The 24,146-nt window shown below is 46.7% G+C and overlaps 1 protein-coding gene and 1 non-coding gene across 8 annotated transcripts in view; one reads left to right on the top strand and one right to left on the bottom strand.

Annotated features, from left to right (window-relative positions):
* The window catches only part of OCLN (occludin), a 48,120-nt gene extending 26,784 nt beyond the window's left edge, over positions 1–21,336 (top strand). For all 7 annotated transcript variants that reach the window (XM_044778063.2, XM_070517984.1, XM_014851918.3 and 4 more), the window contains 5 exons: positions 9,172–9,317; positions 14,019–14,234; positions 15,849–16,020; positions 18,801–18,842; positions 20,591–21,336. In XM_044778063.2, the coding sequence (XP_044633998.1) occupies positions 9,172–9,317; positions 14,019–14,234; positions 15,849–16,020; positions 18,801–18,842; positions 20,591–20,692 (678 nt within the window). In that variant the 3' untranslated portion in view covers positions 20,693–21,336. The remainder of the gene's footprint in view (positions 1–9,171; positions 9,318–14,018; positions 14,235–15,848; positions 16,021–18,800; positions 18,843–20,590) is intronic.
* Positions 6,213–6,319, bottom strand: LOC123289091 (U6 spliceosomal RNA). Its single transcript, XR_006532860.1, has one exon. It is a non-coding gene; the product is annotated as a U6 spliceosomal RNA (small nuclear RNA).
* Positions 21,337–24,146: the final 2,810 nt, after the last annotated feature.

The raw sequence follows: 24,146 nt of genomic DNA, 5'->3' as shown, positions 1-24,146 counted from the left end.
ATAGTGGTCTAAACGGGCAGGTGTCTGTGACGTGGAGGAAAGCTGTGTCCTCTCCGTGGTTCTCAGACCTCAGCAAGTATCGGAACCCCTGCAGTGATGTGGATTAAGGCTGCCCCAGCTAGAGAAGCCCAAGGTGACCTGGCCTACATGCCAAACTATATGACCCAGTGGACTTTTTTTATGGTATGAATTAGGACTGCCCCAGGGAGAGAAGCCCGGGGCATCCTCACCTGCATGCCGATCTGTATGGCCAGATTCGTATCTAAAGTTATATGACCGCACAATAACCAGACCCCATCTGCACTGAAATCATTTAATGACTTTTTACATCATCTTTTCTTTTTCCAGTAAAAATAAGTCACGTACCCATGCCTTATAAAATTAGCCCTAACCCTCAACTCAGGGCAGCAGCAGGAGCTCTGACTGCCCGTGGGTCCTGTCCCCACACACTAGCTCTGCCTGCCCATGGGACCTGTCCCCATGCCAGCGGGGGCAGCAGCAGGAGCTCTGACTGCCTGTGGGTCTTGTCCCCACACACTAGCTCTGCCTGCCCATGGGACCTGTCCCCATGCCAGCGGGGGCAGCAGCAGGAGCTCTGACTGCCCGTGGGTCCTGTCCCCACGCACCAGCTCTGACTGCCCATGGGCCCTGTCCCCATGTGGCAGCAGCAGGAGCTCTGACTGCCCGTGGGTCCTGTCCCCACGCACCAGCTCTGACTGCCCATGGGTCCTGTCCCCATGCGGCAGCAGCAGGAGCTCTGACTGCCCGTGGGTCCTGTCCCCACACACCAGCTCTGCCTGCCCATGGGTCCTGTCCCCATGCCAGCGGGGGCAGCAGCAGAAGCTCTGCCTGCCCATGGGTCCTGTCCCCATGCTATTCCACACTATTCTCTAAATAAAAGAGCACTACTGCCAGATCTTGAGAGTCTAAGAAATCTTTCTTTTGACTCCTCGGCTCACTGACCCCGCATCATGCAGGACTGGCTAACAGCTTGCTGGGCCCTCCCCAGGTTTCTCATTCAGTGGGTCTGGAATGGGGCCTGAAAATGTGCATTCCTAACACATTCCCAGGCAGTGTTGATCCTGCTGGTCTGGGATCCACACGTGGAGAACCACTTTTCTGTGGAGCTGGGCTGCCGCCATAGCTGCCGCTGGAACAGTGTGGGCCCAGCGAGCGATTGGGTTAAGGCGTGTGCTGACGAAAATAACCCTTAACCAATCTAGAAATGAACATTGAGGTGAGTTTATTATGAGCCAGGTCCCAGGACTAGCTTAGCTCGGGGCCTTCCTTCCCCAAGGAAAGAAGGACACCAAAGGAGTGGGGTGTAGAGTGATTATATACCATCTTAGAGCAAAGAGCCTGCATCACATGTGATAGGAAGGTCCCTTTTACCACAGTCATGAGATTGCCTAGCCGGCACAGCACAGCTATTCACACAGCAGGTGGCAGGTCTGCTGTCTCGAGCTGAGGGGCTCACAGGGTCAGCACAGCAATCAATTCCTAGCCTAGAGAGAGATGCTCATGCTTAAGGAGATGCCCATGTCGGGGAAGTTGCATCTTTCTTTTAAGGGCATTTGTTCTTGTCTTTGGGACATAGCAAATGCTTAAAGCAGACATACAATGTGTGCTCAATGGCCATGGCAGACCCTATTGGGAAAAAAACAAGGTTAGGCTAAATTGGGTTTACATGAAATGGCTTCCTCATATACACCAGTATCCTATTGCTTGCCCTTTGTTTGTCATGTGCATATAGCCTTTTCCAGGGCACAGCCAACTTAGAAAAGGAGACCGCTGTGCAGGGGGCGCAGTAGACTGAAGGGGATCTGGAGCCCCAGGTGGGGTGACCCACCAGGCTCTGGGATTGAGGCGCTGTGCCCTGTGCTCTCCTGTTCGGGCTGCTGGCGCAAGGTGCAGGAGGATTACCACACAGTCTGCACGAGGGTTTCCACTTCTAGAGCCAGAGGGCCGTGAATGCGGTCACTCACCGAGTGTGAGGTTTCTACGCGCGCGCACACACACACACACGCACACGCAGAGCTGGAACAACTGTGGACTCAGAGCTTCGTCTTTGCTGCTGTATGTCAGTATTTCCCTCTGGGTGGGGGACATTGTGCCTGCTGAGTCCTCAGTGCATCCGATCGACATCATTAGTCAGACCTCCTCAAACCTGGTCCACGATCTCTTCACTGGTAGGATTGCTATGTCTGGGAGTGCCTGCCTTCCAGCCACCAAAGGCGGAGAAAGGTCTGAGGGAACTCTCCAGGCGCAGCATTGAGGCTCTTGTTGGGAGAGCGTCTGTGGGTGTAAAATGTCAGAAAACGGGAAAAACGAGCTGGACCACTGACTGTTCTCAGAACCTGTGGAGGGGTGGGGGCACGCGGCCTCAGGTGGCGCTGAGACGAAGGTGCTCGTTTCTCTGATATCTGATGTCTTCCTCCACCCTGATGACTAGCAGGAAAAGCCCTGGTTTCCCTCGGAGCGGGTCCTACACTCTGACCTAGACGGCAGCATCTGGGGACTGCAGCTCCTAGTGCTAGCAATTCTGTGTCAGAAGCTGCTCTGACAACGTTACTCCAACCCCAACCAGCAATAAAACTCTTCCGGACAGATCACTAGGGTGTGACAACGATGAGTTAGGCGGTGAGAATGGTCCCTTTGTTACAGGGAATGGTTGGTATCCAGACAATGTGGCTACCTGGAGCCGTATTTAAATCACTGTATTTAAATTTAAATTTCTGTATTTAAATTTCTGTACCAGAAAGAGTTGGGCTTTGGGGTCAGGTGCACCAGAGTTCAAATCTTCCTCTGCCTCGGCACCTCCTGTGGGACCTTGAACAATTTAATTTAACCTTAGAGACTCAGTAACCTTGTCTGAAAACACAGATAATCAGGTCTCGCTGGGCCGCGGTGAGGAACAGACAAGGTCAGGTTTTGCCTGGCACGTGATGGAAACGCCACAGATGACCCCCTGTCCTTCTTGGAGGAGGATGACTTCCGTCAGGCTGCAACCCCTCTGGATGCTGGTCTCGCCTGACTCTCCCGTGTTGTGTGAACTGGGAAGGGAGCAGGCCAAAAAGGAAAATGGGGAGTGGCCGTCATGGGCTTTTTTGCTCGTACTAATCCAGATGACGCATGAAGTGGATTCGTGTGGAGGGAGGTGTTCTCCGCAGACGTTGTTTTGGGGGAGAGAAGGTTTTCTTTCAAAGTGAGCTAAATGGTTCTTGACCTTTCCATTCCATCTCTGACTTACCCAGCCAGGTGGGGAGGCTGCACAGGTGCCAGGGTCGCTCGCATACGATTGTGTGGACCCCTCCTGGTCCCCGGAGAGGAAGGCCAGAGGGTTTGCCAGAGAGCTGCTCTTTGCTGTCTTCCGTTTGGCCCCAGGAACTGGGGTGTTTGCACTGATTCTCCCAGGAGTGTTGGGTGTTATTTGTTACGAAGATTCTTTTCACAAGTGACATAACCAGAACACTTCTAATGAGTATAATTAAATTTTGAATCGAAGTTTGTCCTCATCATGATTACCTCTTGTGAAAATCTTTTGAAAGGGTTTCACTTGGGTTTCTCTCATTTTGACGTTTCAGAAGCACTTCAGTTCTTTCCCAGCTGGAGTACAGATCTTAGGAGCAGTTCCTGTGTCTCACCCTGAATGGATCATTCATATTCCTTAAACCCGGTCTGAGTGTTGTCCTTCTTGAGCTTACTCTCAGGAGTGAGTCCCAGCCATTCTTTGGTTTGGCTAAGTGTATTTTTCTCAGCACAGCTGTCTTTCCATCTGCAGTCTTGGGTCTTTCCTTCTATGACGTCTGCCCCTGGTGTGGAGGTGGCTCCTCACGCAGCTCCCAGTTAGGAGAGGCCGGTGGACCCGGGACGTGGATTTCTGGGCCAGCAGGGCCTCCCCTCACGGGGTCCCCTCCGCACGGAAGGCTGAGGGTGATGCGGGGTCGGTGAGCTGAGGAGTCGAAAGAAAGATTTCTTAGACTCTTAAGATCTGGCGGTAGTGCTCTTTTATTTAGAGAATAGTGTGGAATAGCATGGGGACAGGACCCATGGGCAGTCAGAGCTTCTGCTGCCGCCGCTTCTGCTGCCCCCGCTGGCATGGGGACAGGACCCATGGGCAGGCAGAGCAGCTGCTGCTGCCCCCGCTGGCATGGGGACAGGACCCATGGGCAGGCAGAGCTGGTGCGTGGGGACAGGACCCACGGGCGGTCAGAGCTCCTGCTGCTGCCCCCGCTGGCATGGGGACAGGACCCATGGGCAGGCAGAGCTGGTGCGTGGGGACAGGACCCATGGGCAGTCAGAGCTCCTGCTGCTGCCCCGAGTTGAGGGTTAGGGCTAATTTTATAAGGCATGGGTACGTGACTTATTTTTACTGGAAAAAGAAAAGATGATGTAAAAAGTCATTAAATGATTTCAGTGCAGATGGGGTCTGGTTATTGTGCGGTCATATAACTTTAGATACGAATCTGGCCATATAGATCGGCATGCAGGTGAGGATGCCCTGGGCTTCTCTCCCTGGGGTGGTCCTAATTCATACCATAAAAAAAATCCACTGGGTCATATAGTTTGGCATGTAGGCCAGGTCACCTTGGGCGTCTCTGGCTGGGGCAGCCTTAATCCACATCAAGGGGAGCCCTGCTCAGCCCCCAGCCCGAGGCTCCCTGCTTCACAGCAGCAGTTTCCGTTGCAGGAATGACCACCTCTCGGCCTGCTCTCGCCCCTCAGGACTTACTAGGTGACTAATCTGCCTTGATTTGTGTTTTCACTCTTTCTGCCCCGAATTTCTTAGGGCTATTCTCCAGTTGTTTGAGAAAAATTGCTCGCTGTTTGCTGTTGAGAATTAAGCTAAGTTTTTCTCAGGTTCTAAATCTTTAAAAATTTACTATAGTTACTAAAATGGTGGGGTTTTTTATGGTCTAAAGAGCTTTAGCTAGGCCGCTGAGTTTTTGTGGGCTGGGGATCCTGTCAGGAATAACAGTGAAGCTGAAATCCCCTTTCTGGTACCAGGAGGCTCAGGCTGAGGACCATTCCTCATATGAATGACTGATGCCGGGTCCCTCTGCTGGCCCCTCCTCTGTGAATGACTGATGCCGGGTCCCCCGACCGGCCCCTCCTCTGTGAATGACTGATGCAGGGTCCCCCCGCCGGCCCCTCCTCTATGAATGATTGATGCTGGGTCCCCCCGCCGGCCCCTCCTCTATGAATGATTGATGCCGGGTCCCCCCACTGGCCCCTCCTTGTATGAATGACTGATGCCAGGTCCCCCCGATGAACCCTCTATGAATGACTGATGCCAGGTCCCCCCGCCAGGCCCTCCTCGTGTGAATGACTGATGCTGGGTGTCCCCCGCTGGCCCCTCCTCCTGCTGTCCTGAGAGCAGCAGGTCTCCACTCACTTTGCATTGGTACCCTGAGAAAAAGTGCTATTTTAGCTTCTTTCAGGGAAGGTGAAGCATAGAAAAGAAAAAAAAAAATGACCTTACTCCTCCTTGTTTTACAGATCTTTTTGCCTCTGCCCCTAGACTCCTAAGCTCCTTTTAAGGACAAAGGCTGCTGCCTTTTTTTTGAGTTCATATTAGTTTACATCAATGTGAGATTTCAGTTGTACGTTATTTCTTGACTGTCACCATCTAGGTGCTCCCCTTCACCCCCTGTGCCTCCCCCACCCCCCTGCCCCTGGTAACCACTGAACTGTTTTCTTTGTCCGTGGGTTTGTTCATATTCCACATATGAGTGAGATCATCTGGTGTTTGTCTTTCTCAGTCTGGCTTATTTCGCTTAGCATAATTCCCTCCAGGTCCTTCCATGTTTTTGCAAATGGGATGAGTTTGTCTTTTTTTATGGCTGAGTAGTATTCCATTGTGTATATGTATGCCACATGTTTGTCCAGTCATCAGTCAGTGGGCACTTGGATTGCCTCCATGTCTTGCACAGGCTGCTTCTTGTTCATCTTTGAGTCCGGCTGGGGATTTTTTTTTTTTTTTTAAAGATTTTATTTTTTCCTTTTTCTCCCCAAAGCCCCCCAGTACATAGTTGTATATTCTTCGTTGTGGGTCCTTCTAGTTGTAGCATGTGGGATGCTACCTCAGCGTGGTTTGATGAGCAGTGCCATGTCCGTGCCCAGGATTCGAACCAACGAAACACTGGGCCGCCTGCAGCGGAGCGCACAGACTTAACCACTCAGCCACGGGGCCAGCCCCTGGGGATTTTTTTTAAAATATGGAACAAGTCACATTTGCATGCCATCCTTGTGCAGGCGCCATGCTAATAATTAATCTCTGGATTGTTCCAATTTTAGTGTATGTTCCGCCAAAGCAAGCTCTGCCTTGGAATTCATTGTGCATGTGTGTAAAAAAACATTTAAGTCCTGAAAGACGTGTGCTGGCAGGTGGAGTTAGTGGTCAGGCTAGTCCGCTTCCGCCAGCCCTGAGAGATGAAGGTCAGATCTGCTCCTTTGACGAGGTGTTTGGATACACAAGACGCAGAAGTGGAACAGTGGTCAGTGAGGGCACCTTGATGCAGCACGCTCTGGGCTCGTGGTTTGTGCCGGATGCTGTGCTGGGCTGTTGGGACCCAAAGAGGAAAGGAGGAGATGGCCCAGGGCCAGGCTTTCCCCTGAGCCCTGTCCTTAAATCCCACGTTACCACTGACGGGTGTAGGTCCTTGGGAAAGGACCTGTCCAGCTCCCTGAGCCATAGCTTCCTCATCTGGAAAGGAAGTCACAGTGTTTACCTGGAGGGTTGTGCCTAAGTGATCTACCAGTCCAGCGTTTGGTGCTGTAAGTGGGCAGACAGTGGAGGCCTTAAGATCAGTGCACTGCCCACAGACGGTCGAGGCGTGGGAGCAAACCCTTGTATGTGCCTGAACAGCTGACCGCCGAGCTCCGGTGGGAGGCCTGTGTGCACAGGTGCTGGGGAGAGAGGCGGACAGACAGGGGCCTCGCCCAGCATGGACCTGTGGGGCCTCCAGCAGAGGGTGGCACAACCACTACTTGGTACTGAGTCAAGACTCCTGAAGCCTTATTAAGGATTAGCTGGAACGACAGGGAACAGGACATTCCATTACAGCAGTAAGGAGTCTCTACAAGGACACCCAGACACCTGTTTTGTAGGGTTTTGGTTCCCAGTTTGCCAGAGTCAGTAGGAACTTCTGCTAATGGTGCCAAGAGGAGAAAGTCTGGAGGAGAGTTAAGTGGGTTTTTATGAAAGGAAGTCTTTTAAACTCTGATGAAGTCTGAATAAGAATAGGGCTTTGGCTCAGCGAGCATTTTCCTATGAAGCTTAGTGATGGGGTCAAGTCTGAGGAATTCAGTGGGAGCCCAGAGTGGCCCCACCCGGCCCCAGTGGGGAACCTCAGCACACTCCTGCAGCCCACCCACTGCTTCCCCAGCTGCTGCCAAACCCCACTCAGCAGGAAACCATTCCATTCCTTTCTGACTCACAGGAACACGAAACAATCAAGAAGGCCTCTACGTACTTCAAGAGGTGGGTGCATAAATACGTTCTGGAATGTGGTACTGTGGTGATAGGAAGGGAGCAGGCACGTTTAATGCTTAACGGAAAACAGGATACCAGGAAATTGACGGCTAAGTAGATGTTGTGCCTTCCTCTTCAGAAGTGTGTGTGTTCCAGGGAAATGCACTGCCTGGGTGCTGAACCTAATCAAGGGTTTATAACAGCAAAGTAACCCAGTTAGGAGTCTGCTGTCACCTTCAATACTTGTAAAAATTCTTTGTTTAGATCTAGTGGCTTTGATTCCAGAATCCAGCTTCTTCTGAGCCTCCTGTGTTCATAGAGCCACTGAGCTAAATGTGACCCTGGGCATCTCATTTAATTGTCAGAACAACTTCATGAAGTTCGTAGTTTGCCCACTTCTTGCCCATGAGAGACTGGGGTTTCTAGAACTGGTCGTCGGCGGACCTGGAGAGGGCCCAGGGGGTCTGATGCCACTGTTCTCATCACTAAGTGAAGCAGGCCCACCCTCCCTACTGTTGAAAGAAAAGTTGCTCTTTTTCACAGAAATAATTTGTGGAGTTATTGTTAATTTTTTCCTGCACCTTAATAATTTTTTTTTTAAAGATTTTATTTTTTCCTTTTTCTCCCCAAGCCCCCCGGTACACAGTTGTATATTCTTCGTTGTGGGTCCTTCTAGTTGTGGCATGTGGGACGCTGCCTGAGCGTGGTTTGATGAGCAGTGCCATGTCCGCGCCCAGGATTCGAACCAACAAAACACTGGGCCGCCTGCAGCGGAGCTCGCGAACTTAACCACTCGGCCGGGGGGCCAGCCCCTACTGCACCTCAATTCTGTTCCTTTACTTTGAAATAACTCCATGATGTATCTGAGTTTGGCAGTTATTTTTTTTATCTATCAATTGGAGAGTAATGCGTAATGATGTAAAGATGTTTAGGAGAAATTTAAAGAGTGTTGGATCTACCGCATGAAATCTGACAGACTGTGTGGGAAATCTCACTGGCTGTGCTTCTCTTTACATTTTTCTCGAAAAGGTTCTGGGGGAACGCTTTCATGTTAACAAGGCACAGTCTCTAAGGCGTATTATTTCTTCTGCATCAGGATGGAATGAGAAGAAAAAGTAGAGTCCATGATGTGACGGTTGTGTCGGCTGTTGACGGTGGAGCCGTTAGAAAAACGCAGCTCTCATTAAAGAATTACAGCAGAAATCAGTCTGAGTTCCTTAAATTCCTCTGTGGTTGTAACAGTCCATATTTAGGGTGAATGGAGTGAGGAGATCCAGCGTCCGTTGTCCTAGATTAGTGGTTTTCCAAGTGTGGCGCCCTCACAGCAGCATGAGCGCTACCTTAGAATTTGTTACCGAGCCCAGGTGAGGCGAGATGAGTCTTCCTACCGAGGGGTGGAGCAGTTACCATGGATGTTGCTCCATCCCGTCCCATCAGGATGAGAACCAGGTAACCGGGATGTTTTCCTCCTTGTAACTCACTCTGGATTGTTAAACTGACAGCACCATTTTTGTGTTTGTAAAAATACTGATTGACTGTTAACACTGATAGTAGTAACAGGACAATCATTACAGGTTAATAGTAGTTAATAAGCCCAAGAAATGTTAGATAATTTTTATGTGATGTGTTTCTTCCATTTCTTCGTCCTTTGAATGACAGGCTAAATAACGACTGTCTGTCTCGGGCTGTTTCTTCAGGTTAAGAACGTGTCTGCAGGCTCCCAGGACATGCCTCCTCCCCCTTCTGACTACATGGAGCGAGTGGACAGCCCCGCGGCCTACTCCTCCAACGGGAAAGTCAACGACAAGCGCTCGTACCCAGAGTCTTCCTATAAATCGACCCCGTAAGTAGCACCTTCCTCTTCTGACAGAATGAGTCTGAGATAGGAATATTTGCACGTTTACACATCGGTTGCTGTTTTGTGCCGTGCGCCTTGCACGCAGGCTGGAGACTGGCCTTTGTCTTGCAGGTGGAGGCCTGGGCTACTTGGAAGATGGGGAGGGCGGGGTCCTCTTCCCCTTCGAGTGCTGCTGTTCTCTGCTGACCTAATAGAGAAAGGGCGGTCCCTTCGCTCCAGGAAGGTGGCTCTGTCCTCTGTCTCGTGTTGAAGTTCAGGTGAAGGGAGACATTACTGACTGAGCACAGAGCTAAGTGTGGTTCTCAGTCTTTCCTTTTACTCTAATTATTAGGTCTCATCCGTAGAAGGGGGAAATCACTCATTGATCAACCCCTACCCACACACGTTTTTATTAGACTTGAAGACTTCATTTGAATCCAGAAACTCTTGAGATCTCATTTGCTGTGCATACATCTGGGGGCGCGAAACTGAAAAAGCCTCTAGGTTTTGTTTTAGATGCTGTGTAAACGCCTCACTGGGAGTTTCTGGCCCAGAGGAGGTGCCATTACAGTTACTGAAGTGGATCCCCAGTGAGGGTTAATTTAACCTAACGCGAGCTCTGCTTCAGCCTGATGACTAGTGAGAGAAGCACGTTGGAGAGAATGTTAAGGATTGCATGTGATTTTTGCCTACGAATGATAAGCTAGTGTTCCTGTGTATAATTCTGGAACTCCAAATTCCTTTGTAGACCAAAAAAATAGACTTCCCTTTGGCAGGTTTGATTGTTCTAAGTCAAAGGTGTATCTGCTGAAAAACTTCTTTCTTCAAAGTTCTGTCTCGATCCCCCGCCTCCATTTAGTGGGCCTGGTTATGCAGAGAGCCACTCTGCGTGCACAGCGGTGTGGGCGCCTGGGACCCATAGGATGGCGCCAGCGGCTGAGTTAGTTATGGAATCGGTTTGAGGATAGTAGGTTTTAGTATTACCCTGGAATGGAATTTGGAAACAGACTTTTTGTTTCTGTCCAGTGGGTAAACTGTAAACTTACTTCGTTAGTCCCAGGTTGATGCACACTTTTCCCCAATGTTCTGTTACTACCAACTGCCACAGGGAATAAACGTGTCACTTTGCACACATGTGAATCTATCTGGAGGAAATATGCTAACAGGAGACTTGCTGGGCTGAAGGAAATTTTGATAGATGTTTCGTTTTGTGTTTCATTTTGGTAGCTGTGGTCAAATTGTCCTCCATACGGGTTGTCCCAGTTTCTACTCCCCACCTGCACTCCTGAACGTGGGAAGTCTGGAAAACGCACGTGTGGTGCTCAGTTTTAGAACCAGAAGAAGGGGAGGATGGGGTGGTGCTGAGGGATACGAATGCGACAGTATCTCCCATGGCACCTGACGCATGCAGGCTGGTGGACTCCAGGGTATAGTAGAAATTGTCACGTTATGTGCAGCAGGGGACCGAGTGCTGTGGGGTTCAGAGTACATCCAGCTGGACCGGGCGGGATGCCCACTAATTGTAGCCTGGCTTTCCTCGAGCCCCGTGGCCCACGAGCACCTCTCCTCCTTGTATTGCAGTGGATAGAGAGGAATTAGAAGGGGAGCGTTGTGTCTGAGGGCCACGTTAAATAGGAGGGACCTCAGGACTAGGATTTTTCCCCCAAAGCGTAACATCCCTTCAATAACAAGCACTAATCTTGAGTCTACAGCTCAATGAGTTTTCACATCTGTGAACGCCGAGTAACCACCTCCAACCGAGAGAGACATTCATGCTGCCCAGAGGTCCTCTTCTGCCCTTTTTCCGTTGGTCCCCACATCCCCCATGACTGTGATGATGCCTGTCAGCATCTGTTAGTTTAGCTTCTTATTGGAGGTGTTGTAAATGGAATCGTATGGTAATTACTCTCATGTCTGCCTCCTTTGCTCATCACAGTGTCCTATACCTTAGAATTTCAAGACAGACAGAATTCATCCTGGATTAGGAGACGGGAGAATTTAGCTAAAGATGGTTGCTTCTCCACCCCTTCTAAGTGAATGTAGGAAGCCCTATCAGGTGCACTCTCTACTATCCTGTCTACACCCAGGGTGAATTAACCTTTGTAAATCAAGGAAGCTGAATGTTGGCTGGCACCTTAGCGTGCCAAATGAGACTATTGTTCAGTTCCAGTAAATAGGCTGTAAGATAACGTGTTGGAACTGTTACACAAATCACAGGAATTCACTGGTTCACATAAGGCCCAGGGATGGCCTGACTTCAGGTGTGGCGTGATCCAGGGGCTCAGACCATATCAGGACTCGTATTGCTGCACTGGGTTTCTTCTCAGTAGAGCTTCTGCTATAGCAGGGTGGTCGTCCACGTTTCCCACGCTGTGCTCATCTTCCAGCCCAGGGTTCAGAAAGTAGAATTTCCTTTCTCAAAGCTTACATATCAGATCTATTGGAAAGATTCTGATTGGCCCTTTTTGGGTCATTGTCATCCCCGAGACCAGGAAGATGGAATTCTATGGTTGGCAAGGCTTGGCTGTTCCCCCCAAGTAATGGTGGCAGTTCTGAAATGCCACACACGTAGTGGCCATCATTCTGACGGTCAGACCCTGATGTTGGTCAAACATTGTTTCTCTTCCCTCACCGATACTGGGTGTCGTGGGAAAAGAGGATTGTTGTGAATGTGTTTTCAATTCAGGAATTACATTGAACACCTGCCGTGTGCACGGCAGTGAGCCGGGTGTCCTGGGGTGCCCCGTCCATGTTCTCATGGAGGATGCTGTCGGATGGGGGCCGAGGAAAGCCCACAGTTACTGCCCTCAGAGTCAGGGCGAGACAGGAGTGGCAGAGGGTAAAACCAGTGAACAAAATGGAAGAAATTCAAAAGCTACAAGAGGGCCTGGACCTTCCGGACCTGGGAGCTGGAGTCAGAGACTGAGGAGATAGACGCGGGTTGCCTCTTGTGGGGTGGGCGGATTTTGACCTAATAGGACTTGTAGCTGAAAGTAGGTTTGAAAATGATTGGGAGCACGCATATTCCCACACTCAGGTTTGTGCATGCTCCCCTTCCCAGGCATGTTGGTTTCACTTTCATGGTGTGTCAGGTCTGTTACCGTCCAGTGTCTCAAAGGTGCAGGAAGATGGGAGGCAGGAAACTGCGGGGGACGATTTCTAGCATCAGTCTCAGACACAAGGGTGGGCCGTGTCTTTCCCCTCTGCGCCCGTCCCATGAACCCCCTGCATTCTGAAGGTTTGTTTGCCACCTCAGGGCAAGAAGCATAGGACCGCGCGGTTTGGGCAGAGTGTCTAGGAACTTGCTAATCATTGACTCAGGGAGAAGGTCACGGTCTCCCTTTTTTAGAAGCAGCATTAACAGCACCCTGTGCCACGTTGACCTGAATAAATTTAGAAAGAAGAAATAAATACCACCGCCCCCAAACTACATGCACATCCTAAAGCTTTAGGAGTGTACAGGAAATTAACAAGTGTGATTAAAATCTAAGACTTTGACAACACTGAGCATCAAGCACTTCTGCATCATCTACGAGATGGTGAACCTTGTAGTCAGAGCTCAAGATATGGCTCCTATAAGTTGAAAGCAATAAGGTGAGGAAGATGGGCCCTGAGCTACCCTCTGTGCCCATCTTCCTCTATTTTGTACCGGATGCTGCTACAGCACGGCTTGATGAGCGCTGTGTAGATCTGAACCTAGGAACCGGGCCGCTGAAGCAGAGTGCGAAAACTAAACCACTACACCACCGGGCCGGCCCCTTCAGATGTTTTTAATAGTTGATTTGAATATGAGGCTGCCTTCGGGAGGTCTCAGCGCTTTCTCTGTGTTCTTTCATTTCGTTTCTCATCCTTCTCCAGCTCTGCTACTGGGGAAGGATAAGCTTTGCATTCCTGTTACTCAGAGTATACAGTCAACACAGCTTTCGGTGTTTTAGTTCACGTTAGACTTTGTTTGCATGCTTGTGGCAGAAACGTTATATGCACTTAAAAATCTGATGCAATATTCATTAGTTGCATTAGAAAAATAAGTGTAATTCTTTTCCATTCCATTCATTCTACATGGCTTCAGGATTAACATAGCAATTTTAAAAAGAAGTCTTAATGGGCTCTTTAATCTATTACGATATAAAGCTTTTTAGTTTTTTGGGATTCTGTTTTTTTAGCTAAAACTTTTTGGTTTTTTTAGTTTTTCAAGATTGTATCTTGAAAAGAGACTTGCTATGTAGGAGTCTAGTATTACAAAGAGCTTATCTCTGAGAGTCAGCTTCGAAAGGTAGGTATGTGTGAGCGTTCCTCCTCGCCACATAGCATTCCATGGAACTGGAAGAACCTGTCGGAAAGACTCGCAGTCGTTATTTTCCTGCCAGCCTTTTGTGGAGTTAGCCCCTGGCGCAGGGCCGCTCAGCACCTCTTCCAGATCAGCCCAGACTTCCTAAAGTGAGATGTTAGGTCCATTTCACTTAGAAGGCTTACACATACTCCCCTTCTGTGGGAACCTTAAAGCGCCCCGTGTGCATCAGAGGATCTGCACTGGTGCCGAGTTGAACGCAGGAAGCAGGGATCTGCTCCCTGTTGTGCTGCAAACCGCTCGGGTGCACACATCTCCGTGTGGGCGCCTCCGTGCTCATGTCACTCCTCTGATTGCAGTGCCCTGGGCAGGTGCTGTGGTGTACCCAGATCACTGAGAAACGGTCTCTGTTTTATTAGGGTGCCTGAAGTGGTTCAGGAGCTTCCACTGACTTCAGCTGTGGACGATGTCAGGCAGCCTCGGTACAGCAGCAGTGGTAACTTTGAGACGCCTTCAAAGAGGGCGCCCACAAAGGGAAGAGCCGGAAAGTCAAAGAGACCAGAGCAGGACCACTACGAAACCGACTACACGACCGGCGGCGAGTCATGCGACGAGCTGGAGGAGGACTGGGTCAGGTACGCGTGCCCTGCCTGCCGGAGCGCCTAGCGTGAGCCAGCCAGGTCTGGGAGCTGCTCCTCCTAAACTGGGGTGGGTGCTATGACTTCATTTTTAGCGGGCAGGACTGGAGACAGTTTTTGTTAGGTTTTTCCGTTAGTACGCTTTCATAATAAAGAGTGATGTGGAGGGATGTGTTTGGCTGTCACCACGTCTTAAAAACACATCCACCGTCCCCCACGTAGCCGATAAGCCTCACCAGAGCCCTTACTTTACCAGCAGTCACCTGAGAAAGATCTTTGCTGTAAATAAGATGCAAGTGTAGAGGACCTTTGTTTACCGATGATCAAATCCCCAGAGCAGGGCTGTGGCCCTCCTTGGGCGTTCACTTGTCAGTTAAGCTTTCACGTTGAGACCAGAGATTCCTTTAAAAGTTTAATCCAAAGGACTTAGGCAAACAGCTTTGTAAACAACTGAGTTGATCCGTGTTCAGCCACGGTGGTGGTATTGTGAGTCCATCACTACCACTATACTCATGTCTGACGTGCAGCCTCCTTGTGCGCAAGTCTTCTGAGCAACGGGACACAACTCAGAACATTTGTGGCGTGAATGGTGGTTCATCACAATATTGCTTCTCGAGGAGGCGGGAAGGGGTGGCACATGGAGCTCAAAGTCCGTACTCGCTGCTGGTTCTCTTACCTCGCCTTCTCCTCCTCCCCCGAGAGTTTTTGGCCAAGTTCAGGCATCTGTCTGTAAACTGTTTGCCTAACTTGTATCATGGGAGATTTAAAGGAAAACTTTCAGGAATCCTGAATTCTTGTTTCCCTTTTGAGCAAATCATTTAAGTTCTCTCCTCTGTAAAATGAAGATGTTAGACTGACTTAGATCTAAAATTTGAGTTCTGTATTGCTGTGAAGTTCGTTAGTCCTGTGAAACAATTCAGAGTATTTTGTCAGTGGATTATGGGTTAATAGTGTCACCTTCACATGGAAAGAGTAGCTGGAATGTTGAGAGATACAAGTGAGACAGAATTTCAGGGTTTTTTCCATAGTTTAATGCATTGCCAGGTTATTTTTACAATGAGCATGCATTTTTATACAAGTGAATTTTAGTGTCTACCATTATAATCAAAGGACTGAAAATAGCTATTTCCACTTAGGAAAAACAAGATGAAGACCAAAAATACCCAAACAGTCTGAAAACTGTAGGTGGTAGCAGAAGAGCCAGCCGCCAGTCAGCTGCTCTGTCGCTGCAGTGATAAAAACATACTTTGTGTCCAGAATTCCAGTTTTAAGACTTAAACATAAGTATTCCTTTACCATATGATGTTGTATGTTCAGAATAAATGAGTTCCTATGACTTGAATCTTAAATTTCATAAATGGTTTTCAACTTTATTTCTAAACATTATGGAGGCATAGTTTTTTTAAAAAAACATGAGCAGTGATGTATATAGTGTCATCGTTCTTAAGAGAACTTGTGTGCATCCCGCCCTCGTGTGCCCATCAGCAGCAAAAAGAAGACAAGAGAATGTCATTCTCACTTTTCACCAGCTTTGTTATCTTTGAGGAGGACACACTGGATTTTATGTCTGCTGGGGATATGTAAGGAGTCATTTTCTCACTCAATTTTTAGGGAATATCCACCTATCACTTCAGATCAACAAAGACAGCTCTACAAGAGAAGTTTTGACACTGGCCTGCAGGAGTACAAGAGCTTACAAGCTGAGCTCGATGAGGTCAACAGAGAGCTCTCTCGTCTGGATAAAGAACTGGACGACTACAGAGAAGAAAGCGCAGAGTACATGGTAAATTCACACCTGACGATTATCGATGACGTGTAATCTTACTCCACTCTATGGAGATACAGTATCCTTTATGCTAATGTCGATACAAATTTGCTGGTAATTATCAGACTGTAATTTCATTGAAGAATAATTGAAATTGAGTCTTGGATGAAAGTCTTTCCAAATTGAAGGGTGCTGATGTAATTAACAATTCCAAAGCAATAGTCTATGTACAGACATCCCTTCCTCTTTAAGAGAAAACAGCTATATTACTTTTTCTATTTGTAAACACAGTTCATTCTTTCTATAAAAAATTGGGATAATACAGAATTGCATACAGGAAAATAAATTGCCTTAAATTCTGCCACCTAGTTGTCACCAAAATATTAGTTGTTAAGCTGTCCCGTCCATGCAAGACTGGACACACACGGTCTTCTACATTGAATCATCTTGTGTTTTATTTTTATCCTTCCTACTCTTTTACTCCATGATAGTTTTTTTTCCCTCGATCACCTGTTGAGGTAGTATTTATCTAGGTAAAGTTACTCTTTTATTTTTTTTAATTTTTTTATTGGTGAGGAAGATTGGCCCTGAGCTAACATCTGTGCCACTCTCCCTTTATTTTGTTTTTCTGTATGTGGGACGCTGCCACAGCATGCCTTGATGAGCAGTGTGCAGGTTTCCTCTCGGGATCCAAACCTGCGAACCCCAGGCTGCTGAAGCAGAGTGCGCGAGCGTAACTGCTACACCACCGGGCCAGCCCCTACTCTTTTCTTCTTAATCCCTCTTTCCATGCTGCACTCCTTGGAAGGCAGTCGCTGTGCATGGATGGCACTTAAGGAGTGGGGAGTTATGCTCCAGCTCTTTAAAGGCACTGGACCTGCACAGATTGTTTGGAATTCTTCTGCATGGGAAATTTGTCACTTCCTGCCATGTGTTTATCTATTTATTTAGTCCGTCTTTTACATCAGTATGGACTCATGGTATCTGTTTTATACTGTGGCGTATAATCAACACCACTTTATGTTGTTGCTCGAATTGTTACAGCTTTGACTGTTGGGAACGCTTTCAGTTGCCTCCCATGTTGTAGCCCCATCATTGTGGGGGGTTTTCTTTTTCAGTACTTCCTGGCACTGCTTATATCCTGCTTTTTTTACTCAACAATAGTTTGTTTTCAATTCACATGAATGAAAAGATCTACTTACTGAAGGAATATTTTTATAGCTACACAATTTTCGTTCCTATGGCTGTGCCATAATTTACTTGAAGTTCCATTTATAGAGGGTGACTCTGAGGTGGTCTCCCCCCAGCACACACACGCACACCTGCCCCAGTAACACCCTGGGAGCCTCCTTATCTCTGTACTCTTGGCTGCTTATCTAGCCAGAATGTGAAGTATCTGAGTCAGAGATGATGTACATTTAAAGTTTTGTTGCAAAACTGCCCCCCAGAAAGATTATGCCAGCTGCATTCCTGCTGGCTATGTTCTTGAGGGCCCATTTGACCCACAGCTCACTAACTTTTTGTGCCTGAAAAATGACTGCCTTGTGTCTTAGATATTAGTAATTAAACTTTTTTCATCACTTCATATTGATTTTACTAAAACCCTTTGCCATTTTTTTTTTAAAGGCTGAGTTGTTTGTTTTTGTTTTTTGCTGGGGAAAATTGGCCCTGAGCTGACATCTGTTGCCCATTCCCCCTCCCCTTTTTTTTCTCCCCAAAGCCCCAGCACACACCTGTATATTGTAGTTGTAGGTCCTTCTAGTTCTTCTGTGTGGGATGCTGCCACAGCATGGCCTAACAAGTGGTGTGCGGGTCTGCACCCGGATTCTGAACCGGCAAACCCCGGACCACCAAAGTGAGTGCATGAACCTAACCACTTGTCCACAGGGCTGGCCCCCCGCTTTGCCATTTTTAATTGAGGTGATCTGCTTTTCAGTTTTGCAGTATTTGCTTTCTATATAGTCTGTCTTCTCTCATGGCTTCTGTGTGACGTCATCATAAACCTTCTCAACTCAGTGAACGTATGTTGATCGTGATTGTGTCCCTGATGATGTGGAAATGCTGAGGTTAGAAACATAAATAAATCCGTCTCTGCCCTCGAAGAGCTCCTGTTGTAGGAGAGAAACTGGCATCTAAACCGCTGGACGACGTGACTGGTGCTGTGTTCACAGTAGTGCCGGCAGCACTGTCACTAACAGCTCAGAAGGAATGGAGTCCACGGGGGGGCCAGAGAGTTTAGGGCAGGCTTCACTGGGAGGTGACCATTATGAGCTCCCCAGACAGCAGGGGACTGGGTGCATGAGTACGGCCATAAGGAGAACATGGTAGAAACCTGGAAGCACCAGCATGCTTAGATTTAAAGGATTGCAAATGACAGGCACTGAGAATGGAAGGGGTAGGAGACTAGATTAGTAGAGAAGTTAATGGGGAGTTCAGCCCAGTTCTAATGAGACTACCCTGGTCGGAGCTGTGCCTGACAAGACTGTGGTGTCAGCGGGTGCACGACCTGGCACGGGGGGAGCTGAGAGGCAGCGGAACGACGGGTGCTGGCCTTGACGGGTGCTGGCCTTCACGGATGGAACGTGGGAAATAGCTTACTGCTGTGAATGTCTCTTTACCGGGTCCCTTCGGGCCCTCCTGGTGACCACAACACTTTTAAGAGCTTTAAGACTTTCTCTTAATTCCCTATATTTTTGTCATCAACTAGCATTTTTAGCTCCAAAATACAACATCAGGAATGTTATTTTTGAAAGAGGAAATGCCCCGCTAAGCATATTCCTTTGTGTTTCTCATAACAGGCTGCTGCCGATGAATACAACAGGCTGAAGCAAGTGAAGGGGGTAAGTATTCGCGTTGTAAGATTCTTTGAGGAGGAACTGCTAGTGATGTGTTTCCCTTTTAACCTTTAGAATGACTGAATCCCCGGTCACACCTGCACTGATTATAGACAGAAGGCCCTGTAATTGCAAGAGGAAAACTGTAACTGAGAGGCTGGAACCTTAATTTTGGTCATTTGCAGCTACAACCGATACTGATTTTTTTTAACTTTTTTTTAAGTCGAGGTGTGCATACAGAAAAGTAGACAAATCATAGGTGTACAACTTGGTAAACTTCCACAAAGCAGCCACACACCTTTGCCTGGCACCCAGATCAAGAAATCACATCCTAGGGGCTGGCCCCGTGGCCGAGTGGTTAAGTTCGCGCGCTCCGCTGCAGGCGGCCCAGTGTTTCGTCGGTTCGAATCCTGGGCGCGGACATGGCACTGCTCGTCAAACCACGCTCAGGCAGCGTCCCACATGCCACAACTACAAGGACCCACAACGAAGAATATACAACTGTGTACTGGGGGGCTTTGGGGAGAAAAAATAAAATAAAATCTTTAAAAAAAAAAAAAAAAAAAAAAAAAAGAAATCACATCCTAGGGGCCGGCCCCATGGCTGAGCGATTAGGTTCACATGTTCTGCTTCAGTGGCTCAGGGTTTCACCGGTTCGAATCCTGGGCACGGACGTGGCACCACTCATCAGGCCATACTAAGGTGGTGTCCCACATGCCACAACTAGAAGGATCCACAACTGAAATATATGCACCTATGTACAGGAAGGATTTGGGGCGAAAAAGCAGGAAAAAAAATGAAGAAGATTGGCAACAGTTATTAGCTCAGGTGCCAATCTAAAAAAAAAAAAAAAGAAATCACATCCTAATTGCCCTTGTATTGCATTCCAGTTTTCACACTCACCCCAGAGGTACCTAAGTTCTAACATCCTTCGTTCTAACATGGTCGAGTAGTTTTGCCTACTTTGAACTTTATATAAATGGGAATCCCCCAGTATGTATTTAGAGTGTGATTTCTTTTGCTTGGTATTACGTTGGTGAGACCCATTCGTGTTTTGGTGTACAGCTGCGGTCCGTGTTTATGGGTGTCTATGCACACGTGCACACGTTTGTTAGGTTTATACTTAGGGGTGAAATTGCGGGGTCACCTGGCACGTGTGCATCCAGCCCTGGGTCGGCACTGTCAGACAGCTTTCCTGCTTTGTGTAACACATTCCCACCAGGCAGTGTAGATCCCAGTTGCTCCTCATCCTTGCCAACACTTGGCATCACCAGTCTTTATGGACTTAAAACATTTTTTGTTTTTAAAAGATTTTATATTGAATTTTTTTTAATTGCAGAACATTATGATTTAAAAGCAGGAGTTTAGTAGGGCATATAGCAACCTTTCCTGTCTCAGCCTCCTTCACCAGTTCCCTTTCCCAGGTCAACCCGTATCATCAGTTTCTTGTTGTACTGATTTTTTTTAGGTAACGTATTAGCAGAAAGGCCAGTAAGTTTTCTTGGTGACTTTACAAATCATTAGAAATAAACGTATCCTTTGTCAAACCCAGGTTAGAAGATCTGAGAGAGCAAAGAGAATTAGCCACCCGTGTGGTCCGAGATGCTGCCACAGGTGTGACTCCATTTAACACCCCCAGCAATTCTATATACTAATATTCCCCTTTGTCTCTTCACCTCTGCCTTCCCAGCGGCTGACACATAACTCATTTTTACCTTGTTCAATTTACCTAGTTCATTTCTTTTCCTTTTCAGTCTGCAGATTACAAAAGTAAGAGGAATTACTGCAAGCAGTTGAAGAGCAAATTGTCGCACATCAAGAAGATGGTTGGAGACTATGACAGACGGAAAACCTAGGAGGCAGGCGCCACACTGAGAGTAAGATGAAGCGGGCGTCTCTGCGGTGTTGGCAGAGGCAGATGACTCTGGACTGACCGGGAGCCCAGGCCTTTGTGATCATAACAGAGTGCTGGTAGCTTTAATATGACAGTATTGATGCATTTTATAAATAGCTTTTGATAATCAACTGGGCTGAACACTCCAATTAAGGATTTCATGCTTTAAACACTGGTTCTTGTATTAAGAACTAACTGTGGTTTGAGGTCTTTAACCCTTTGAGGAAGGTTCCGGAGAGAACGGTGCTGTGAACTTTCATATCCTGGGCAGTCGCGTCGTTGTATCTGAGTGCTCCTCAGTTCGCATTGGTGATCCTGTTAATCCTCCCAGAGTCCTCCCTTCGCATCACGGTCATTCGTAATCACTCCTGTTCAAATGAGGAGCGTGGGTCCCTGCAGTGACGTCTCTGAAGGGCACAGCCTGTCGGCCAGCTCGCACTTTGGGTCAAGTCTGTTCTCCGACTCACTGAGCAGTCCCTGGCCTTCCATATTTTAGCTACTATGACGTTGTGTTCTACCACCCTCCCTACTGATTTTTTTCTGTGTATAAATGGTTAAAGAAGCTTTTTATTGTTTTACGTTATCCAGGTGAAAGATCATGTTAAAGTAACAAATTGTGAAATTTAAAGATTGTAAATATACATTGACTTTTTAAATCAGAATTTAAACCTACTGGTTAGAATTTTCTGTATTTTTAAATACTTTTTAATCTTTTTATGGTTTACATATGTTTTTTCTTAACCAACTAGGCTGTTTCATTTATCAGAGTATCTGATTACATTTATAATTCAACTGTGACTTGAATTGTATCTCACAAGAATGTTCAAGTTCTGTACATATTTTATAAGGTATTAAACCTGGGGTTTTCTTCCTATAATATACCTGTTTGACGTCGTTAGTGCTGTTCATACTAAGCTGTCGAAAACTACACTCATCAGTTGTATCTGTTGCTGTTTTAATCTGTCTTGGGTGCTGTGCTGGCTGCTGGATTCCTGGTCCTTTGGCTGTAAGATGGCCGATTGGTCTTGAAATGGAATACAAAACACCACAAAACACCAAATTACTTCAAATGGTGCCCTTAAATCTCAGCACTTTTTTTTTTAATTCAAATTTTTATTAAGTAAAATTAGCTGATAACACTGGGCATGTAGCTGGTAGCCAAATTGATGTGATTATCCCCCAGTTTAGAACTCTTTTCTTTGAAAATTTTTTAAAGAATAATCTTTAAATCATTGGTATGCAATTCAGGCATTTACGTATATAATTTTTTATATACAAGTCTGAATCATTGTCCAAAGATAAATTTTTAAATGTTTCCATTATAACACTGATTCATTCTTCAAATTGAAGAAATTCTTAATTTTCCATGTGCTGTACGTACTTACTACAAAAGATAATGAATAGTTTATGTTTTTTTATCCTTTTTGGATTCAAACCAAATGGTAAGGACTCTTGAGCAACTTGACTGATTTTTATGTGTTAAAGTATAATCTCTTGTTCTCTGAAGTCAATGTACTTAGTTTACAAAGGCAAGCTTGCCATGTTCTGACAAAACAAAAACTATTCAGTGGAATGCAAAAAATCAAATAGCGTGTTCGTGTTGTAAAATTGTGCCATAAAATTGGACTTTAAAATAAAATAAGAAAATCATTTTTCAAATGTGGTACACTAGAGACCACTTCAGGGGCCAGCCCCATGGCCTAGTGGTTAGATTTGGCACGCTCTGCTTCAGTAGCCTGGGTTCTGTTCCCCGGTGCAGACTTACACCACTCATCAGTGGCCACGCTGTGGTGGCGACCCACATACAAAATAGAGGAAGGTGGGCACAGAAGTTAGCTCAGGGCTAATCTTATTCAAGTGAAAAGAGGAAGATTGGCAACAGATGTTAGCTCAGGGTGAATCTTCCTCAGCAAAAAAAAAAATACAGACCACTTCAGGAGCCAGCATCAGAGTGTTTCTGTTGGGGTTGGCATTAACTAGCTAGATGTAACTTTGAAAAGCCACTCGAGCAGTTTTCTAGTCTGAAAAATAAGAAGTTTCAGTTAGATTTCAGAGGTCTCTTTCGTCTCTCATCTTCTGTGATTCTTATGTCTACATCCTGCTTTCTGCTATAAACCATTGTTCCAGAGATTTTGTGGAAGCATGTGATCCATCTGGTGAAGGTTCTTTCCATAGAGTGAGTCCCTTACATGTGTGATTCTGTATTAAAAGTATATAAGATCAATATTTTTATTTCTATTTTGAAAAATTGAAAGAAATAAGAAAAACTATAAGCAAACATGTACCCACCACCTAGAAATAACGTATTAGTTTTATCATATATGCTTTGTATTTCTTGAAATAAATGTATTAGTATTTATAGTCCAAGTTACATTGTACACATATACACTTGAAATATCGTTTAATCCTTACAACAGTCCATTGATGGGTAACCATTTCTCGTTCCCATTTACAGACAAGGGAACATGATTTGATGGGTTAACTGGTCCATGGTCACACAAGCAAGTGACTAAGCTAGGATTGGAATCTAGCTTAGATTCTGTCTGTTGGAATATTGGGTTCTATGCTCCATTCTAGGTTGACTTTGTTAATAAATTAATGGGTGGGGTTCCTGTTTGATGTTAATAAAATATCCTATTTTGAGTGCATTTTAAGTACTTCTCATTACATAACATGCTTCCTCTGAACTATCTGAAGGATATATGTGTAAAGAGGGGTTGGGCGGAAGGGTTCTGTAATCGTGGCTCCAGGACCTTCGCTTCGGTTGGGGCTGTGGGAGGTCCTCACACACGTTCTCCTGCTGCAGCGCTGTGACTGGAAGCGTCTCCTCTGGACATTGGGGAAGGCTCAGCTGGAGCCGTCAGAATGTGATCTCACCATGTGACCTCTGATAGGACAGGACAGAAGATTAGATGGAGGACTGCATCATCCTTCCTGCATTTCATTCTGTCAGCATTTCTCCTAACGGGCATAGTTTTCCTGAATAAAAATGCCCAAGTAAGTTCGGTAGTTTTTAGAAAACACTGTGTTAAAATAATGCCACTTTGGAGTTAGGACATAGACGCATAATCATGATTGTGTGTGTGTATGACTGCAATAAAATGTGGAAGAGTATCCTAAAAAAGATTTCTGGTTGGTGCCACAGGCCTGCTTGCTCTCCCCTGTGTGTGTTGTCCTATTCTTGCTTTGCTCTCCAGCAGTCACTTGCTGTGTGACCTTGGACAAATTACTTAGCCTTCCTGTCCATCAGTGTGCTTGTTTGTTGAGATGTTTGTACTTAATCTCATAGCTGTTAGGAAGGTAGTTAATGTGTGACTTACAATAGTCCTTGTCAGAAAGTAATATATGGCTAGTTAGACCTATTTCCCAAAGCCAGAAGGTGAAACTTTAAACAACTTTTTCAAAGGCAAATTCTA

This window comes from Equus asinus, chromosome 9, assembly GCF_041296235.1.
Source record: "Equus asinus isolate D_3611 breed Donkey chromosome 9, EquAss-T2T_v2, whole genome shotgun sequence".
NCBI classification, from domain to species: Eukaryota; Metazoa; Chordata; class Mammalia; order Perissodactyla; family Equidae; genus Equus; species Equus asinus.
The sequence above is the reverse complement of the archived record's forward strand: the minus strand, read 5'-3'. Positions and strand labels throughout refer to the sequence as shown.